This window comes from Littorina saxatilis, linkage group LG12, assembly GCF_037325665.1.
Source record: "Littorina saxatilis isolate snail1 linkage group LG12, US_GU_Lsax_2.0, whole genome shotgun sequence".
Taxonomy (NCBI): domain Eukaryota; kingdom Metazoa; phylum Mollusca; class Gastropoda; order Littorinimorpha; family Littorinidae; genus Littorina; species Littorina saxatilis.
The window spans coordinates 6,955,353-6,972,898 of record NC_090256.1 but is presented as its reverse complement, the minus strand read 5'-3'; the positions used below and the strand labels follow the sequence as shown (position 1 = coordinate 6,972,898).

General features: G+C 42.3%; 1 protein-coding gene across 1 annotated transcript in view; it reads right to left on the bottom strand.

Annotated features, from left to right (window-relative positions):
* The window catches only part of LOC138982256 (PDF receptor-like), a 54,839-nt gene extending 46,488 nt beyond the window's left edge, over positions 1–8,351 (bottom strand). Inside the window, exon 1 of the mRNA XM_070355492.1 lies at positions 8,341–8,351. Coding sequence (XP_070211593.1) covers positions 8,341–8,351 — 11 coding nt within the window. The remainder of the gene's footprint in view (positions 1–8,340) is intronic.
* Between the last annotated feature and the right edge of the window lie 9,195 nt (positions 8,352–17,546).

Here is a 17,546-nt window from a genome sequence, read left to right as displayed (position 1 = left end):
AGAATTCCATCTCTGTGCATATTCATAGAATCCCTCTGAGGTTCAAAACGGTGCCAGCGTTCTTTGAGGCGAAAGTTTGTTGTTTGCTGTGTACGCGTCACAAGTCTTCCGCAGAACGAAAATGCTGATGTGTGCATGCCACTTGACACGAACGTTGACCTCGGATATTGATTGATCTCTTAGTGCGAGCGGAAAAGACAACGTTTCTTACGACCTGCGAATCGCAAGAAGATTTCTTTGATTTTTCTGTCTTTCTTTCTTCCTTTTCATCAATGTATTTGTTTATTTATTGTACTTTTATTTTAATAATATTATGTATTTAATACATTTATTTACTTATTTAATTACTGGTGTCATTTTGTTCTTCTCGTTCTGTGTGCCTCATCATTGCTCTCGCATATTTGTGTTAGTGTTATGTTGGAGTTTAACTTGACTTACCTTTCAGCGTAAACCATCAACAATTATGTCCAACATGTTAAAAGGATTCTTACACTTGGACACATACCAGACATGTAAACCCCCGGCTGCTGTCTGTGCAAGATGATCATTTTTACATTTAGTCAAGTTTTGACTAAATGTTTTAACATAGAGGGGGAATCGAGACGAGGGTCGGGCTGTATGTGTGTGTGTGTTTGTTTGTGTGTGTGTGTGTGTGTGTGTGTGTCTGTCTGTCTGTCTGTCTGTCTGTCTGTCTGTCTGTGCGTGTGTGTGTGTGTGTGTGTGTGTGTGTGTGTGTGTAGAGCGATTCAGACTAAACTACTGGACCGATCTTTATGAAATTTGACATTAGAGTTCCTGGGTATGATATCCCCGGACGTTTGTTTTCCTTTTTTTGATAAATGTCTTTTATGACGTCATATCCGGCGTTTTGTACAAGTTGAGGCGGCACTGTCACCCCCTCATTTTTTAATCAAATTGATTGAAATTTTGGCCAAGTAATCTTCGACAAAGGCCGGACTTCGGTATTGCATTTCAGCTTGGTGGCTTTAAAACTAATGAACGAGTTTGGTCATTAAAAATTGAAAACTTGTAATTAAAAATATTTTTTTATTAAACGATCCAAAAACAATTTCATCTTATTCTTCGTCATTTTCTGATTTCAAAAACATATACAAATGTTATATTTGGATTACAAACAAGCTCTGAAAATTAAAAATATGAAAATTATGATTAAAATTAATTTTCCGAAATCGATTTAAAAACAATGTCATCTTATTCCTTGTCGGTCCCTGATTCGAAAAACATAATAGATATGATATGTTTGAATTAAAAACAAACTCAGCAAGCTAAAAAGAATAGACATACAGAAAAGCGTGTTATCCTGCTCAGCGCGACCACTACCGCACTATTCTGCATGGCTTGTCGATTTCACTGCCTTTGCCACGAGCGGTGGACTGCCGAAACTACGAGCATGTGGTCTTGGTGAAAAAAGCAGTGCGTTCAGTTTCATTCTGTGAGTTCGACAGCTTGACTAAATGTTGTTATTTCGCCTTACGCGACTTGTTATTTTTTTTATTTCTGGCTTTTTACATTTAGTCAAGTTTTGACTAAATGTTTTAACGTAGAGGGGGGAATCGAGACGAGGGTCGTGGTGTATGTGTGTCTGTCTGTGTGTGTGTGTAGAGCGATGCAGACTAAACTACTGGACCGATCTTTATGAAATTTGACATGAGAGTTCCTGGGTATGATATCCTCAGACTTTTTTTCATTTTTTTGATAAATGTCTTTGATGACGTCATATCCGGCTTTTCGTGAAAGTTGTCACGCTCTCATTTTTCAACCAAATTGGTTGACATTTTGGTCAAGTAATCTCCGACGATGCCCGGACTTCGGTATTGCATTTCAGCTTGGTGGCTTAAAAATTAATTAGTGACTTTGGTCATTAAAAATCTGAAAATTGTAAAAAAAATATTGTTCTTATAAAACGATCAAAATTTACGTTCATCGTATTCTCCATCATATTCTGATTCCAAAAACATATAAATATGTTATATGTGGATTAAAACAAGCTCTGAAAATTAAAAATATAAAAATTATGATCAAAATTAAATTTTCGAAATCAATTTAAAAACACTTTCATCTTATTCCTTGTCGGTTCCTGATTCCAAAAACATATAGATATGATATGTTTGGATTAAAACACGCTCAGAAAGTTAAAACGAAGAGAGGTACAGAAAAGCGTGCTATCCTTCTCAGCGCAACTACTACCCCGCTCTTCTTGTCAATTTCACTGCCTTTGCCATGAGCGGTGGACTGACGATGCTACGAGTATACGGTCTTGCTGCGTTGCATTGCGTTCAGTTTCATTCGGTGAGTTATAGGAGACACAAGGTATGTTATAGGAGACACAAGGTATGTTATAGGAGACACACGGTATGGTATAGGAGACACAAGGTATGTTATAGGAGACACAAGGTATTTTATAGGAGACACAAGGTATGTTATAGGAGACACAAGGTATGTTACAGGAGACACAAGGTACGGTATAGGAGACACAAGGTATGTTATAGGAGACACAAGGTATGTTATAGGAGACACAAGGTATTTTATAGGAGACACAAGGTATGTTATAGGAGACACACGGTATGGTATAGGAGACACAAGGTATGTTATAGGAGACACAAGGTATTTTATAGGAGACACAAGGTATGGTATAGGAGACACAAGGTATGTTACAGGAGACACAAGGTATGTTATAGGAGACACAAAGTATGTTATAGAAGACACAAGGTATGGTATAGGAGACACAAGGTATTTTATAGGAGACACAAGGTATGTCATAGGAGACACAAGGTATTATATAGGAGACATAAGGTATGTTATAGGAGACACCAGGTATGTTATAGGAGACACAAGGTATGTTATAGGAGACACAAGGTATGGTATAGGAGACACAAGGTATGTTATAGGAGACACAAGGTATGTTATAGGAGACACAAGGTATGTTATAGGAGACACAAGGTATTTATAGGAGACACAAGGTATTTTATAGGAGACACAAGGTATGTTATAGGAGACATAAGGTATGTTATAGGAGACACAAGGTATGTTTTGGGGGAGACACAAGGTATTTTATAGGAGACACAAGGTATGTTATAGGAGACACAAGGTATGTTATAGGAGACAGTCTCGCTTGTGTCAGTGACTGTATCGTATCGTTTCGTCACAATGACACGTTCCTATAACACACCTTGTTGGGATTTTTATTCGGAATTTTGGAACTTTAGCAGTCTATTGTTTTTGGATTTCAGATCTGTAGTGATGTACGTGATAGCTTACTCGAGACAGAAGGTATCTTTAATAAAATTATCGTGGTTATATTTAGTCAAGTTTTGACTAAATATTTTAACATCGAGGGGGAATCGAAACGAGGGTCGTGGTGTATGTGCGTGTGTGCGTGCGTGTGTGCGTGCGTGCGTGTGTGCGTGTGTGTGTGTGTGTAGAGCGATTCAGACTAAACTACTGGACCGATCTTTATGAAATTTGACATGAGAGTTCCTGGGTATGAAATCCCCGAACGTTTTTTTCATTTTTTTGATAAATGTCTTTGATGACGTCATATCCGGCTTTTCGTGAAAGTTGAGGCGGCACTGTCACACCCCCTCATTTTTCAACCAAATTGGTTCAAATTTTGGTCAAGTAATCTTCGACAAAGCCCGGACTTCGGTATTGCATTTCAGCGTGGTGGCTTAAAAATTAATTAATGACTTTGGTCATTAAAAATCGGAAAATTGTAAAAAAAAATAAAAATTTATAAAACGATACAAATTTACGTTTATCTTATTCTCCATCATTTGCTGATTCCAAAAACATATAAATATGTTATATTCGGATTAAAAACAAGCTCTGAAAATTAAATATATAAAAATTATTATCAAAATTAAATTGTCCAAATCAATTTAAAAACACTTTCATCTTATTCCTTGTCGGTTCCTGATTCCAAAAACATATAGATATGATATGTTTGGATTAAAAACACGCTCAGAAAGTTAAAACAAAGAGAGGTACAGAAAAGCGTGCTATCCTTCTTAGCGCAACTACTACCCCGCTCTTCTTGTCAATTTCACTGCCTTTGCCATGAGCGGTGGCCTGACGATGCTACGAGTAAAATGGCATTGCGTTCAGTTTCATTCTGTGAGTTCGACAGCTACTTGACTAAATATTGTATTTTCGCCTTACGCGACTTGTTTTTGTTTTGTTTTGCATTGTCAGATCGGATCCGTATTGTATTATGCATTAGAAAGCAACATAAAAGTGTTGATCGTTTTGGGTCGTCACATTTTTTTACGCATTTTATATCAAAGTCTGCGAGCGGGCGACAACAGGATCCCGGTTTAGAGTGGAGCGGCTGAAGCTTATTTCCTGAGTTACACTTCATCGTGTGTAATCACTGTTTGATCAAGGAAAGTGGAAGGAGGGCACTAACCTGTACCACTGATTTTAGATCAAATACTAATTGTATCCGTTTCAAGAAAGAACACTGGGTTTTTCTGACAGCGGTGGATAAGCATGTTTTGTGTCTCGCGTGTGTGTGTGTGTGTGTGTGTGTGTGTGTGTGTGTGTGTGTGTGTGTGTGTGTGTGTGTGTGTGTGTGTGTGTGTGTGTGTGTCCTTAATAGGGGGGAGGTATTTACGTGGATTTTTTCTTTTAATTTTTAACAGAAAGCTGTATTACGGAAGTATCTTAGCAATGGCGAGTGTATTAGGTCAGATGCTAAAGAGGGCGTTAGGGTGGGGGTGGGGGGGGGTGTAGGAGGTATGGGAAGAAGTGTGTAGGACGACCTTACTGGTTTAAGCAGTGTTTATTCAGTTACATAAATACAAAGCCATTGAGTGTATGTAATAATAAAGGAGAACTGCAAAATAAACGTATAAATGTGTTCTTAGAAACAAACGAGTAATGTGGAGGACGATATTTTAAATGCATGATATTTAGACCAATCAAAACAACAACAAAAACAACAGCAACGACAGCCAACACTAAAACAACAATGGCACAGAAACACACACATTGAGAATTAGAGAGAGAGAGAGAGAGAGAGAGAGAGAGAGAGAGAGAGAGAGAGAGAGAGAGAGAGAGAGAGAGAGAAAGAGAGACAGAGAGAGACAGCGAGAGAGAGAGAGACAGAGAGAGAGCATCCACAACAGATCAATGGAATGCTCTAATAACAAAATCACTAAACATATGGTATTAACAAAAACGTTTGCTTTCTGAATCTAATAATGTTTTCATCCAAGGAAGTGGCGCTATTACCGTACATAGCATAAGAAACAGTAATTTGTTTGTTTGTTTGCTTAACGCCCAGCCGACCACGAAGGGCCATATCAGGGCGGTGCTGCTTTGACATATAACGTGCGCCACACACAAGACAGAAGTCGCAGCACAGGCTTCACGTCTCACCCAGTCACATTATTCTGACACCGGACCAACCAGTCCTAGCACTAACCCCATAATGCCAGACGCCAGGCGGAGCAGCCACTAGATTGCCAATTTTAAAGTCTTAGGTATGACCCCGGGGTTCGAACCCACGACCTCCCGATCACGGGGCGGACGCAGAAACAGTAATATAATATTCTTATCTGGCAAACTATTAATAGTGGTTGCTCTAACATTCGTTTGCGGTGGACAGTCAAATAAAAAGTGTTTACAATGTTCAATATGAAAAGCACACCTGCAGGAAATATCTGTTGTCAATGTATGTCTTCTTCGGCGTTCTTGCAGTGTTGTAAAGCCTGACTCAGTATACAGCGTATGATGGCGATGGCGTGTGCCACGAACAGCATCGATTATAGTTCTAATTGCATCAATGTGTATTTTTTCCAGTTCAGCTGCCAACAATGCATTGCATTTATCCCATATAACGTGTGCATAGTCAACATGAGGAAGACTAAAAGACGACCGTACTATTTTACTCGTAAAATGTTCCAAACTCTAAAACGATATTGCTGTACAACAGCTTTTTATGTTGTGACCTATTGGCCAGGCAGAGTGATAGTACACGAATGCATAAAACGAAGTACATTGAGAAAAAACCCATCACATTCAACATTAGAAAAATAGATCCGAAAGTACAGACACATGACCATGGATAAATGCTACGGTTAAACGCCTTCACATTTCCCTCAGTGATGTCACCATCATCATCAGCAGCAGCAGCAGCAGCAGCAGCAGCATTATCCTCATCATCATCATCATCATCATCAGCAGCAGCAGCAGCAGCAGCAGCAGCAGCAGAAATGTCCAACGAGGGAGTAACGTCCTGTCCAGTGCTACTTTCTTCTGGTCAAACGGTCACTGTCGATTCCTTGTAATTGTGCGTCAAATCGATCGCAATTCTGCAAATTCGGCTTTGCCGTGATCCCCAATCAGTTTTCCCTCAAATCCCAACTGGACGGCATCGGGAGTGAATCTTGATTCCTACGACCTCAGCACAGGCACACGATGACTGGTTTGATGTGGGGTATGGTGGTTGGGGTCTCTTAAGTCTTTCTATCTATTTCTGTCGAAACGGTAGAACCCTTTTTCGGAGACGCCTGTTTTGAGACCTTGCCTTTTTGATTGTCTGTTCATAGCCTCGGTTTACCTGAAATTGACGACTAGCTAATATCCTGTTCAATGCCTAATTTTCAACGGGTTTAGATGTCTGAAAAGGGGGATATGATTGTATATGAGACAGAGGAAACCGCTCCCCCATCTCCACTCTACCCTCATTTTTACTCCCAAACCAGAGTAATGTGCCTGTGATCCTACATTTTCCTCTCAGCGTTGCGTGCTTGTAGACAACTGCATCCTATCTGTGGATAAACTAATTGGCGTTGTTCGTGTGGCAGTGAGTGCTTCAAATTGCTTTTTGAATACATTTCATTTATGTACGACAGTGGTTCTCGGTCGACGGAGGAAGCTTTTTATGAATCTAATAGTTATCTAAGTGAGGGTCACTACTGGATATGGAAGGAGAGAGCATTGTTCCCTTTTTCTGGTCCTTCTATTCTTGGTTATTACACGGGTACCTACTTTTGCTGCAGGCATGCGATTTTCGCGAACAGAAATTATAAAACTAATTGTTTTAGCAACACATTGCTTCTTAGCAGCGCCATATTTATGTTCTACAGCAAATACGCATATTATGTACGGTTCTTTCTTTATTATTTTTTACACCCCCGGTATAGGGGTGTGTATAGGTTTCACTCGATGTGGTTGTTTGTTTGTTTGTTTGTTTGTGTTCGCATATAGATCTCAAGAATGAACGGACCGATCGTCACCAAACTTAGTGAACAGGTTCTATACATTCCTGAGACGGTCCTTACAAAAATTGGGACCAGTCAAACACACGGTTAGGGAGTTATTGGTGGATTAAGATTCTACAAGGACTTATAGAGGCACATATTCATGGTCAAAGGGAAATAACCACACTTGTTAGCAGTGCCTGCTCAGTTGGTGGCAGTGAGAATGCTAAGGACGGGGGTGTTTTTCCTACCTCGGCGGAATTTCTTGTTTTTAAGGACTATACATCAACAAACTTGCTCTAAATCGTTTGTGTCTTGGTGCTTAAAGGCACACTCGTTTTCCTGAAAACAATTGGGCTCCAGATCTCAGATCTACCCCGGCTTGTACACTGGGATAAGACCCTTGGTTAGTCTGGAGTTGTCTGTCCTTGCGCTGACTACAGCTGCATCACCTGTCTCGATATTGATTGATTCCACTTAACGACCTACCAAAGATCAACAGCCTAGGTGCTAACTGAGCAAGGTGGGGATTGTGTTGTTGTTGTATAAATCAATGTCGTAAATTATTTAATCGACAACAAAATCCAACTCATTGTCAGGACACTGTCCTGGTGTTTGTTGTTTGTATGTGACAAAATGGAGGAATGGTCTTATCCCATGTTTGGGCAGATCTGAGAGGGTAAGCCGAAACAGTGTTCACGGAAAGAGCGTGCCTTACATTATTATCATTTTCATTTCATTTTCATTTCATTTTCATTTTCATTACTTTATTGTCCCATCGCTGGGAAATTCGGGTCGCTTCCTCCCAGTGGAAAGCTAGCAGCAACGGAGTCGCGCTACGCAGGTGTCTGCGTGTTTAGGTGTATTCAGCCACCTGCACTTATGGCAGAATGACCAAGGTCTTTTACGTGCCATTGTGATGACACGGGGGTGGGACATGGCTTCCGTCTCTGGATCTGCACATAAAGTTGACCCGTGTCCGTCCCCGCCCGAATTCGAACCTGCGACCTTCCGATCACAAGTCCAGTGCTCTACCATCTGAGCTACCGGGCCCCGGTATAAGCATTGTCCAACATATAAGCATTGACTCAAAGTGAGAGCATTCTTTTCTCACCTGAACGGCATGTGGAAGCTTGCATGTGGCCTCCTGCTCGAACCATTTGAATATTACTGCTCTGTCATCATGTTTGGCCACGGAAACGTAAGACTCAGTGTTTAGTCAAAGTAGACTTTCTAATGTTTGCGAGGCTGTTACTTTTACGCGCACAATTGTCAGCGTTCTTATGTTGGAAAGGCTTTTATTGTTACGCGAACAAGTGTGCGGGTGAGTCCACCTTCTGATGTTTAATAGGTCCCAATCTGCTTCCTTTGCCAGTCTGAACGACCGCGCTCCGTTATAGCGCACAGGGAATTTCAGTATTTGAGAACGCATTGTGTTCCGCGATGGCCTGTCCAAGGCAGTCCGTGTCCCGTCTCTTAAATGCTGCCAGCCAGCGGGTGTTTGAGACCTTGGAGGACCAAAACAAGATTAAGGTCGTAATGGCGCTCACTTCGTGACATAACATCGAGTCTTTTGGGGCGTGGGGCGTTTTCAAAAAGGATGTGATGATTTGATGGTTAAATGAAGGACGACTTTAATCTGTTTTGTTGCATTGACTGGCTTTAAGGGCGACTCAAGGGTTATTTATTTGTAGTAATAGTGTTATCTGTAAGCAACGCTAAAAATAACTCTTAAACGTTGATCCCTTAGTGTGCACAGACTGGACAGTCTTTAAACTGGGCAGTTCTCAAAACAGGCAGAACATGTGTTGGTCGCGCCACTGGATTTGTAAAGCTTTTACAACTCAGGAATAGATTAGTCTAGAGTGTGTTTGGAGTAATACTGATTTTTGCGCTATTATTACATTGTAATACTTTATACACGCATGGGATTTCCGGTTTATATATTTTAATTCGATAACGCAGTTTGCGGTTGGTTAGTCATTGTAAGTTCAACTTTGTGAGCGATATCGCGCGACTAAGACACTATGAAACTCTATGGGTGGGTGGCGTGTGGGTGTGTGTGTGTGTGTGTATGTGTGTGTGTGTGTCTGTCTGTCTGTCTGTCTGTCTGTCTGTCTGTCTGTCTGTCTGTGTACCTGTGTGTGTGTGTGTGTGTGTGTGTCTGTCTGTCTGCCTGTGTGAGTGTGTGTGTGTGTGTGTGTGTGTGTGTGTGTGTGTCTGTCTGTCTGTGTGTCTGTGTGTCTGTGTATCTGTGTGTGTCTATGTCTATGTTGGCGTGAATGCCTGCGCGCGTCTACCTGCGTTTACGTTACCTGTCAGTCATCTTTCTGTCTGGCCGCCTGTGTGCATTGTGGCTTCTTGGCGTGCGCAGGAGCACGTGTTTGCACGTGCGTTCCCTGCGGATGACGAATGGCCTTCAACAAGAACAGAAAGGTCACTTTATCACTTCTGCGACTTTTCTGCACCATTCTCACAACTGACAGACGTATGCAATTAGAACAAGGAGGCGCGTGACATACAGCCTGGTCCGCCTATGCCTTTCGCTCGCAGGACATGCTTCCTAAGGGGCAAATTACACCTGCGCAGAGTGCTGCGGTTTTTATTTTCACCTGAACTGCCGCGCAGCCGAATTATTTTGTTTTTCACAGCCCGCTACACGCTGCGTGAAAAAAACCAGGCCAAGTACTCGTCATAATCCCTATCGCAGCATGCAGCGCCGCTGACTCTGCGCAGGTGTAATTTGCCCCTAATCGTTTCTCTGAGAACGCCTTATCTGTGCGTGGTGATCCTAATGTGGTGATATTCCTGTCTTTTGCTCCGGGGGTCTTCTTATGATAATACAGGCGGACGCCCTCATAAAACCCTCATAAAGCGAATTTGATTCTTGGCGGAACTAGACTTCATCGAAGGATTGTGTTGTTTCTTCGCCTGAAAAATAAAGTGTGGATTTTTGTTGTTTTCTGTGAGGAGAGTAATGTGGACCTATCTTTGCTTGATGATCAACATGCTTAAACATAATAACCCTACAATAATCGAAACGGGGACACTACTTCTATTGATATAAGAGACCAGAGATGGTTTTTGTTTAAATGTCAGACAATGTTACCGTCCTTTGTGACTGTTTTGTCACGGTTTGAAAACTTCCGAAAATAACAAAAACTTAAATATTCATTTTGGCAAATTAAACACACGCACACACACACACACACACACACACACACACACACACACACACACACACACACACACACACACACACACACACACACACACACACCCACACACACACACACACACAATTTGTTGCTGTCGCTGTTGTTCCTCTTTGTCTTTTTGGCGACTTTTTTGGAAGGTATTTGACCATTAAGAAAGAAAAAGCAAGGATAATGATGTTGATGTTGATAACGATGATGATGATCTCCCCGCCCTCAATCTCCTCTCGTCTCCTTATTCTTCATCTTCGTCTTTTTCTTCGCAAACAACAACAACATAAATGCAATAAATGGTACATTTGTGTGTGTCTTTGTTTTACAGGCGGCGAACGGTTCCATGACCGTGTCGAGGAACGCTGCGCAAAGCTGCATCTCAAGTCTCGGTCCAGACGCAACGCTGGACACAGGTCAGTCAATCTTTGGGCCAGTAGTGATGGTCACAGGAGGTGGGGGGGGGTACATTTGGGGTGGTGGCAGATCGAATGATTAAGGAGGTGGAGGATTGGAGATGGTCAGGGAGAGAGGGGGAGGGACTGGGGTGGGAGGGATGCTTTCAAGGGAAACTCGATAACCATTGGACAAGGTTAGGTGTTTAGAGGAAGGGCAGGATAGATGAGGTGTGTGTCTGAGAAAGGTTGTAGGTTTGGTTATGGTTTGTGCATTGTGTGTGTGTGTGTGTGTGTGTGTGTGTGTGTGTTGGTGTGTGCGTGCGTGTGCGTGCGTGTGCGTATGTGTGTGTGTGTGTGTGTGTGTGTGTGTGTGTGTGTGTGTGTGTGTCACTGTGTGTGTGTGTAAGTTTGTTAGACCATCCTTCCTTCCTTTCGTTAGTCCGTCCGTTAGTCAGTCTTACTGGTTGTCTGGTTATATGCCTGTTCGGGTGTTGCAAGTGTGCTTTTGTTTGTATGTACCTTTATTCGGTTGAGTTACCCTTTTCTTCCCTGATTATATCTGATAAATGCCTATATGCATTGACCCAAAGCTACCACAACCAGTCCATGCAACACTTAATTTCATTATGTGTTTCATCAAAGTAAGGTTGTTTATCTTGGTGTTTACTGTGGTTTTTTTTCTAATTAATCAAAGTAAGGTTGGTGAACTTTTAACAATAAAGCGACCGTCTACCTTAAACAATCACAAGAGCTCTATGTACCAAAAACAAGATGAATGAATGGAACCAATTATCAGTACCGTCACCTTAGAGGTACCATGATCAGACGTACTCGTTCAAGTTTAGCCGCTGCTCGGAATAGCCAGACACGGTTAGAAAATAGGTTCTTCGTCACTGTCACCGCTTTAGGAAAGCTGTCGTCAAACGGACTTCCGACCAATCTAAAATGTAGACAACCACTACAGTCTTAAGTCTGTGTCAGTCATCTTGTGAACTCGTGTGACGTTTCAGGCATCGGATTGGAAAGACAATAGTCTCAAACCAGACTTACAAAAAGAGGTCAATAGTCTCACTGCAAACCTACAGAAATAGTCCAATAGTCTCACTGCCGACTTACCGAAAGATTCCAATAGTCTCACTGACGACTTACAGAAATGGTCCAATAGTCTCACTGCCGACTTACCGAAATAGTCCAATTGTCTCAAGACAACGTATACCGAAAGAGTCGAATAGTCCACGGATGGTCCATCATGAAGGTATTGCGTTCTGGGCCGGAGGCTGAAATAGTAGAACTAAGGAATCAAGAAAGATTATGTCACGAGACTGTATCGTAACTATGTCTGACCGCGTATGGTGACTATAAGTCTGGAAGATTTAGTACTGGAGATACAGATCTAGCCTAGCTTGCTGTAGAAGTCAGCCAAACTAGGGCACTGGGTAACAGCCAATGCGAGTTAAGGATTCGAACACAAATCTGGGCTTCTATTCCATAAGCCCCCTAAGAAGACGTTGTCCATGAATATGGCATGGGAATTAACCAAAACGATTGAGATGCTAATCTTGAAGAACTTATGGCCAAGAACTGTGACTTTACATTGGTTTCTTGTGGTATCAATGCATATGGTTTGCAAGATTTTTCCAACAGTCGTTATCATTCGTCAAGCACCGTTTCCTTTGATGGTGACTTGTTATTCCGACCCTTGCGTGTGATTGGATTCTGCGATTAATGTGGTTTTTATGGGGGCGAGGACGCCCCCATTCTATACGGATAGTTTCGAGGTTGACCATGGGCAGCGCCATTTTGTTGTGAAATACGTCATCAGTTTGTGTACACAGGAAGTTGTGACATCCGTCACCCTATGGGAGGGGTGACGTCAAAATTGTTCATCTGTAGAAAGTTGTGAAATCCGTCACCCTATGGGAGGGGTGACGTCAAAATTGGTCATCACAGAGTTTGTGTAACACAGGAAGTTGTGAAATACGTCACCCTATGGGAGGGGTGACGTCAAAATTGTTCAACAAAAACATGATATGTCGCTTTGTGCAGGGTCAACTGCAACAAACTCAAACCGAGCCATTCATACCTAGCTGTATTTGAGTGACTTATATACCCGACATTTTTATTTCTTATCTTTAGCACAGGTGTAGGAAAAATCATGAACCAAAATGTTATTTATTTTCTAATTTAACATTTTTTTTACAAATATGACCATGGTCTTTTAAACATACAGTGACATTAAACATTGTTATGTTAAAAAAAAGAAAAAAGAAAAAAAGCTTTTGTGCACAAATCAGAAAATACATTGTACATTTTACCTACAGGCCAAACCGTGAGTGTCTGTGGCAAAGCCCGACCCAGGAAATTGCACTGATCTAAATTGTCAAGAACAGGCGCTTGCATTTGGATGTGTCCAATGATAGTAGGTTTGGTTGTGATCAATCAGAATAATGTAGGAATAAAAATGTATGACAGTTTAGTATGATGACATGTAATTCACATATGCTGAAATATGATATTATACATCATGTAATATTATTATGGCTGTTGCCATGACCATGAAACCCAACAAAGGTTTAATGTAATGTAATTCAAAATACCAAAACCGAGCACCTATTAATCTCGTCTTTGCGCGTGAAGATTGAGGCCGTCTGCCAGTAGCGGTTAGGTCATACAGTGGAACCCCTCTCTAGCGACCTTTAAAATGTTGACAAAAATCGGTCCTTGTGGAGGGGGGTCCTTACAGAGGGAGGGGGGCGGAGTCAGGGGGCCACAAAGAAAGTCAGATTTAAAAAAAAAAGAAAACAGAGAAGTTTGAGTTGCTGACGACCGTTCCCTCTGAAAGCAAACTGCTTCGATTTCATGTTTGTCCTTGGTGTCCACCAGTTCTGGTGCATGTACTACCCTGGCCAAGTTTCCTCTCAAGACATCAAAGAGACCGCCCCAGTATACTCTACAGCCTCTGGGCGAACCACCTCTCATAGCTAAAACTGGGTCAATGACCCCTGGGAAGAAGGTCAGTGTCTATAAAATTTTACTCCTAGGCCTGCGGCCAGGGGGGGGGGGGGGGGGGGAGTATACCGGTACCATTTGAGAATCAGACCAAATGAGAATTGAACCATTTGAGAACATCCTTTTTTTTCAATCACTACATCGAAGGCCTGCGGCCCGGGGTTCACATGGGTTGGTTTGTTTGTTTGTTTCAAACCCACACCCATATACACACATTTCCCATTTAAACCATTTGTCGGCCCCCTGTCGATATTTATCGACTAAGTTCCTTGTGTTAGTTGTAATCAGTACTGAGAGGTTTTGCTGACTATAAGCTATTTCGGTGAAAATGGAGATATCCGAAATCCACGTCTGAAGTTGGCGAAGAAGGGGTGGAGTGACAGTGGGGACGGGGAGTGTGAGGGGGTTGGAGAGGGAAGGACTTTGGTTGAAATCCATGACAGACACAGAAAGGCCACATCCTCTGCTGACGCAAAAAAAAAAGGAATGACATCAAAGTAGATTATTCAAGGCGGAGCAGCTTTATAAGATGATTCGTTTTTCCACCATCACGATATCGCCTACGCTGCACAAAATCCCTGACCTCAGGCTGATGCATCTATCTGCAGTTTCAAGTTTTCTGGTTTTGTGTTTTTTCTTTTGTTTCTTTTCTCTATGAGATTAAATTGAACTTGCTGGTCGTTGGGCTGAGAAGTAGGGGACGAGAGATGTAAGTTTAAATTTGTTTTCTTCTGCGGTGACTTTGCGGCTGCTGCAGACACTGCGTGGCTGTCGTTCCTCATTTAAAAGGGGTCTAATGGGAGGGTAATGGTGGGGGTGGGGGAAAAAAGAAGAAAAAGAAAAGAAAACTTTCTGGAAGTTGACAACTTGTTATATAGGTCTAGCACCCAGTTTTACTCTGAGGGCCTTTGTATGATTGTTTGTTACATTGATTACGAGTACTTCTGTGTGGCCACCAACTATTTGCTGAAATCCTCTTCTATATAGTGCAAGAATGAGTTGAGTATCATCTTTCATTCACCTACTGCAAAGTGCTCTCTCCTCGTCTTACTGTGTCTGTCTGACTGTCTGTCTGTCTGTCTGTCTGTCTATGTGTCTGTCTGTCTGTCTGTCTGTCTGTCTATGTGTCTGTCTGACTCTCTTTCTCGTTCTCTCTCTTTCTCCTCTCTCTCTCTCTTTCTCTCTCTCTTTCTCTCTCTCTCTCTCTCTCTCTCTCTCTCTCTCTCTCTCTCTCTCTCTCTCTCTCTCTCTCTCTCTCTCTCTCTCTCTCTCTCTCTCTCTCTCTCTCTCTCTCTCTCAGGCTTTGCTTCGCCGTTTGCAAAGGCACGCTTGTGCAACGTATTTCATTTCAATGTATTCCTTACAAACAGCATATTCCTGAGTATAATATAGCTTCTGTCAGTGATTTGTTTTATAATCCGCAGAGTAACTTGGGACAAAGAAAGATCAGACTTTTTAGACAAAATGTCCTGTACCCTCACATGTTTTTCAAGGTGTCACTTGTTGAAGGAGCCTATCCAAATAGTTAACTACGACGAATTGATACAAAGAACTTGCGTGCTTTGACATTACCGATTTATCCACGTCTCACTCTGGGTCTTAGCTAGTCATTGGACAATAACAAATAAGCAACGACTTTCCTTGTATGGGGGTCTAAAAAAGAAGTGAGTTGGGCTTCGTTTTGGAATGATAAGATGGTGGCGTATGCGCACGCATACGAAAGTCAGGCTAGTAGTTAGTCTGGCATTATGGGATAGAGCACTCTCTTTTTTAGAGTGGTCTCCCTTGGTTACCAAGGGGACGCGTACAGCGTAACCAGCACTGAACTGTGACACGTTATTCTTAGCCAGTCAACAACTCCAGAGGGAAAAGAATTATACCATTTACTTTGAGGCTTTGTCTTTCGTAGACAATATCTCTACCCTCTGCAACAAAAGCCCTAGCCAGCCACCTCCAACCCCAAAGAAACGGACGCAAGATATTCTTTACAGTTAATGTAAGGCGGCTAGGAAATTGAAAAGAGACCAGTCTTGTGACTGTCAAGACTTTCTCCTTCAGGGAGGCACACGACTTCTTCAGTGGGGGGCAGGGGAGAAGAATTGTTTCCTCTAATCATTTTGGCAGGGCTGTACTGGCAGCGGACCGAAGACCATTGTATGTGATGTCACCTTCGGGACTGGGGAGAAAGAACTCGACGCTTTGAGTCTCTGACTATCGATGGTGTTGATTCTCTGTGGGTTAAAGTTTTGAAAGAGACTGGGAAGAGATCAGTCGGTGCTAGGTCGTGGTCCAAGTCTTTTGGTTAATCAACATCAGAGGACGGGAGTATCATTGTCACATTTCAGTCTGTCGTTAAGTGATTCCTCCTGTGAAAAGGAAGAGGGTGTGTGTGTGAGTGAGTGTGTGTGTGTGTGTGTGTGTGTGTGTGTGTGTGTGTGTGTGTGTGTGTGTGTGTGTGTGGGGGGTGTTTGTGTTTGTGTGCGTGCGTGTGTGTAGGAGGAAGAGCTGACTGATGCGAAACTTTAGATTAGGCCCGTGTTTGAACATAAACTCGAGAAGACAACACGAAATTACGGATCTTCTCGTATTTAATCTAAATATGGCAACAGATAATTATGTTTGTCAGATGTAATTACAAATACCTTATATTGCTTAGGGGGGGGGGGGGGTTAGATGCAAAGTCATGTTTGTGTCATACGTCTGACCTCTGTGGTATACCCCGTGCAATATTATATGTCTTTCGTCATGCTGAACTATTAATGAACTATTAATTGAACTATCATGGGACAATTGTTTCATCTACACAATTGGGATATCAGAAATACCTGCTAAATGTTACAGCACCATAGTGCTATATAGTACTTTACTCCTCTGGGGTATTCTTCTTCGTCTTCTGCGTTCCCGGACTCCTCTGGGGTATAGCTAGTGACATTTCGACAATTTCGTTGAAATCATTAATCCTCCGTCAATGAACGTTTTAAATACACTCTCTTGGGAATGTTGTCATAGCCAGCACATTGAGATATCAGTGAAACTTGGTAAAAGTTATAATGCTAAGTACTAAGTTCAGTTGTGGTTAATGCATGGTGGGGTGGGTGGGGAGAAAAGGAAGGTGGTAGGGGTGGAAGTAGCTGGGGTGAAATGTGAGTGTGTGTTTGTTTGTGTGTGTGGGTATTTGAATGTGTGTGTGTGTGTTTGTGTGTGTGTTTGTGTGTGTGTGTGTGTGTCTGTCTGTCTATCTGTCTGTCTGTGTGTGTGTGTGTGTGTGTGTCTGTCTGTCTGTCCGTCTGTGGTTGGTGGTGGAACCGGGGTGGGGTGGTGGAGGTTTGTATGGTGGGTGGGGTGGGGGGGGGGGGGGTATGTCTGAGTCTGTGTAGCGACGGAAGTGTGCGTTCTTGATCCCCCAGGGCAAGCGAGAAAGGTCATCTTGGCAACTCCGAAGACCACCTGTTGCGTTGGATGTATCGTGATCTGGAATAGCACCCGCCTCTTCTTTTCTTTGTTCTCTTGTTTTTCTGTGTTGTGCGTAATTGTCGATCCGTTGCGACTGTCGTGGCATACCGGCTTATCTCTCGATCCCTCTATCAGTTTCTATTAATGAATGTGGCCCAGATTCATGGCAAAAGAACTCATCACTAGTTTATCTTTCAGTATTATTTTAGTAATGTCTATGCAAGCTCGTCCATCATTCGGATTATTGTTTGCGT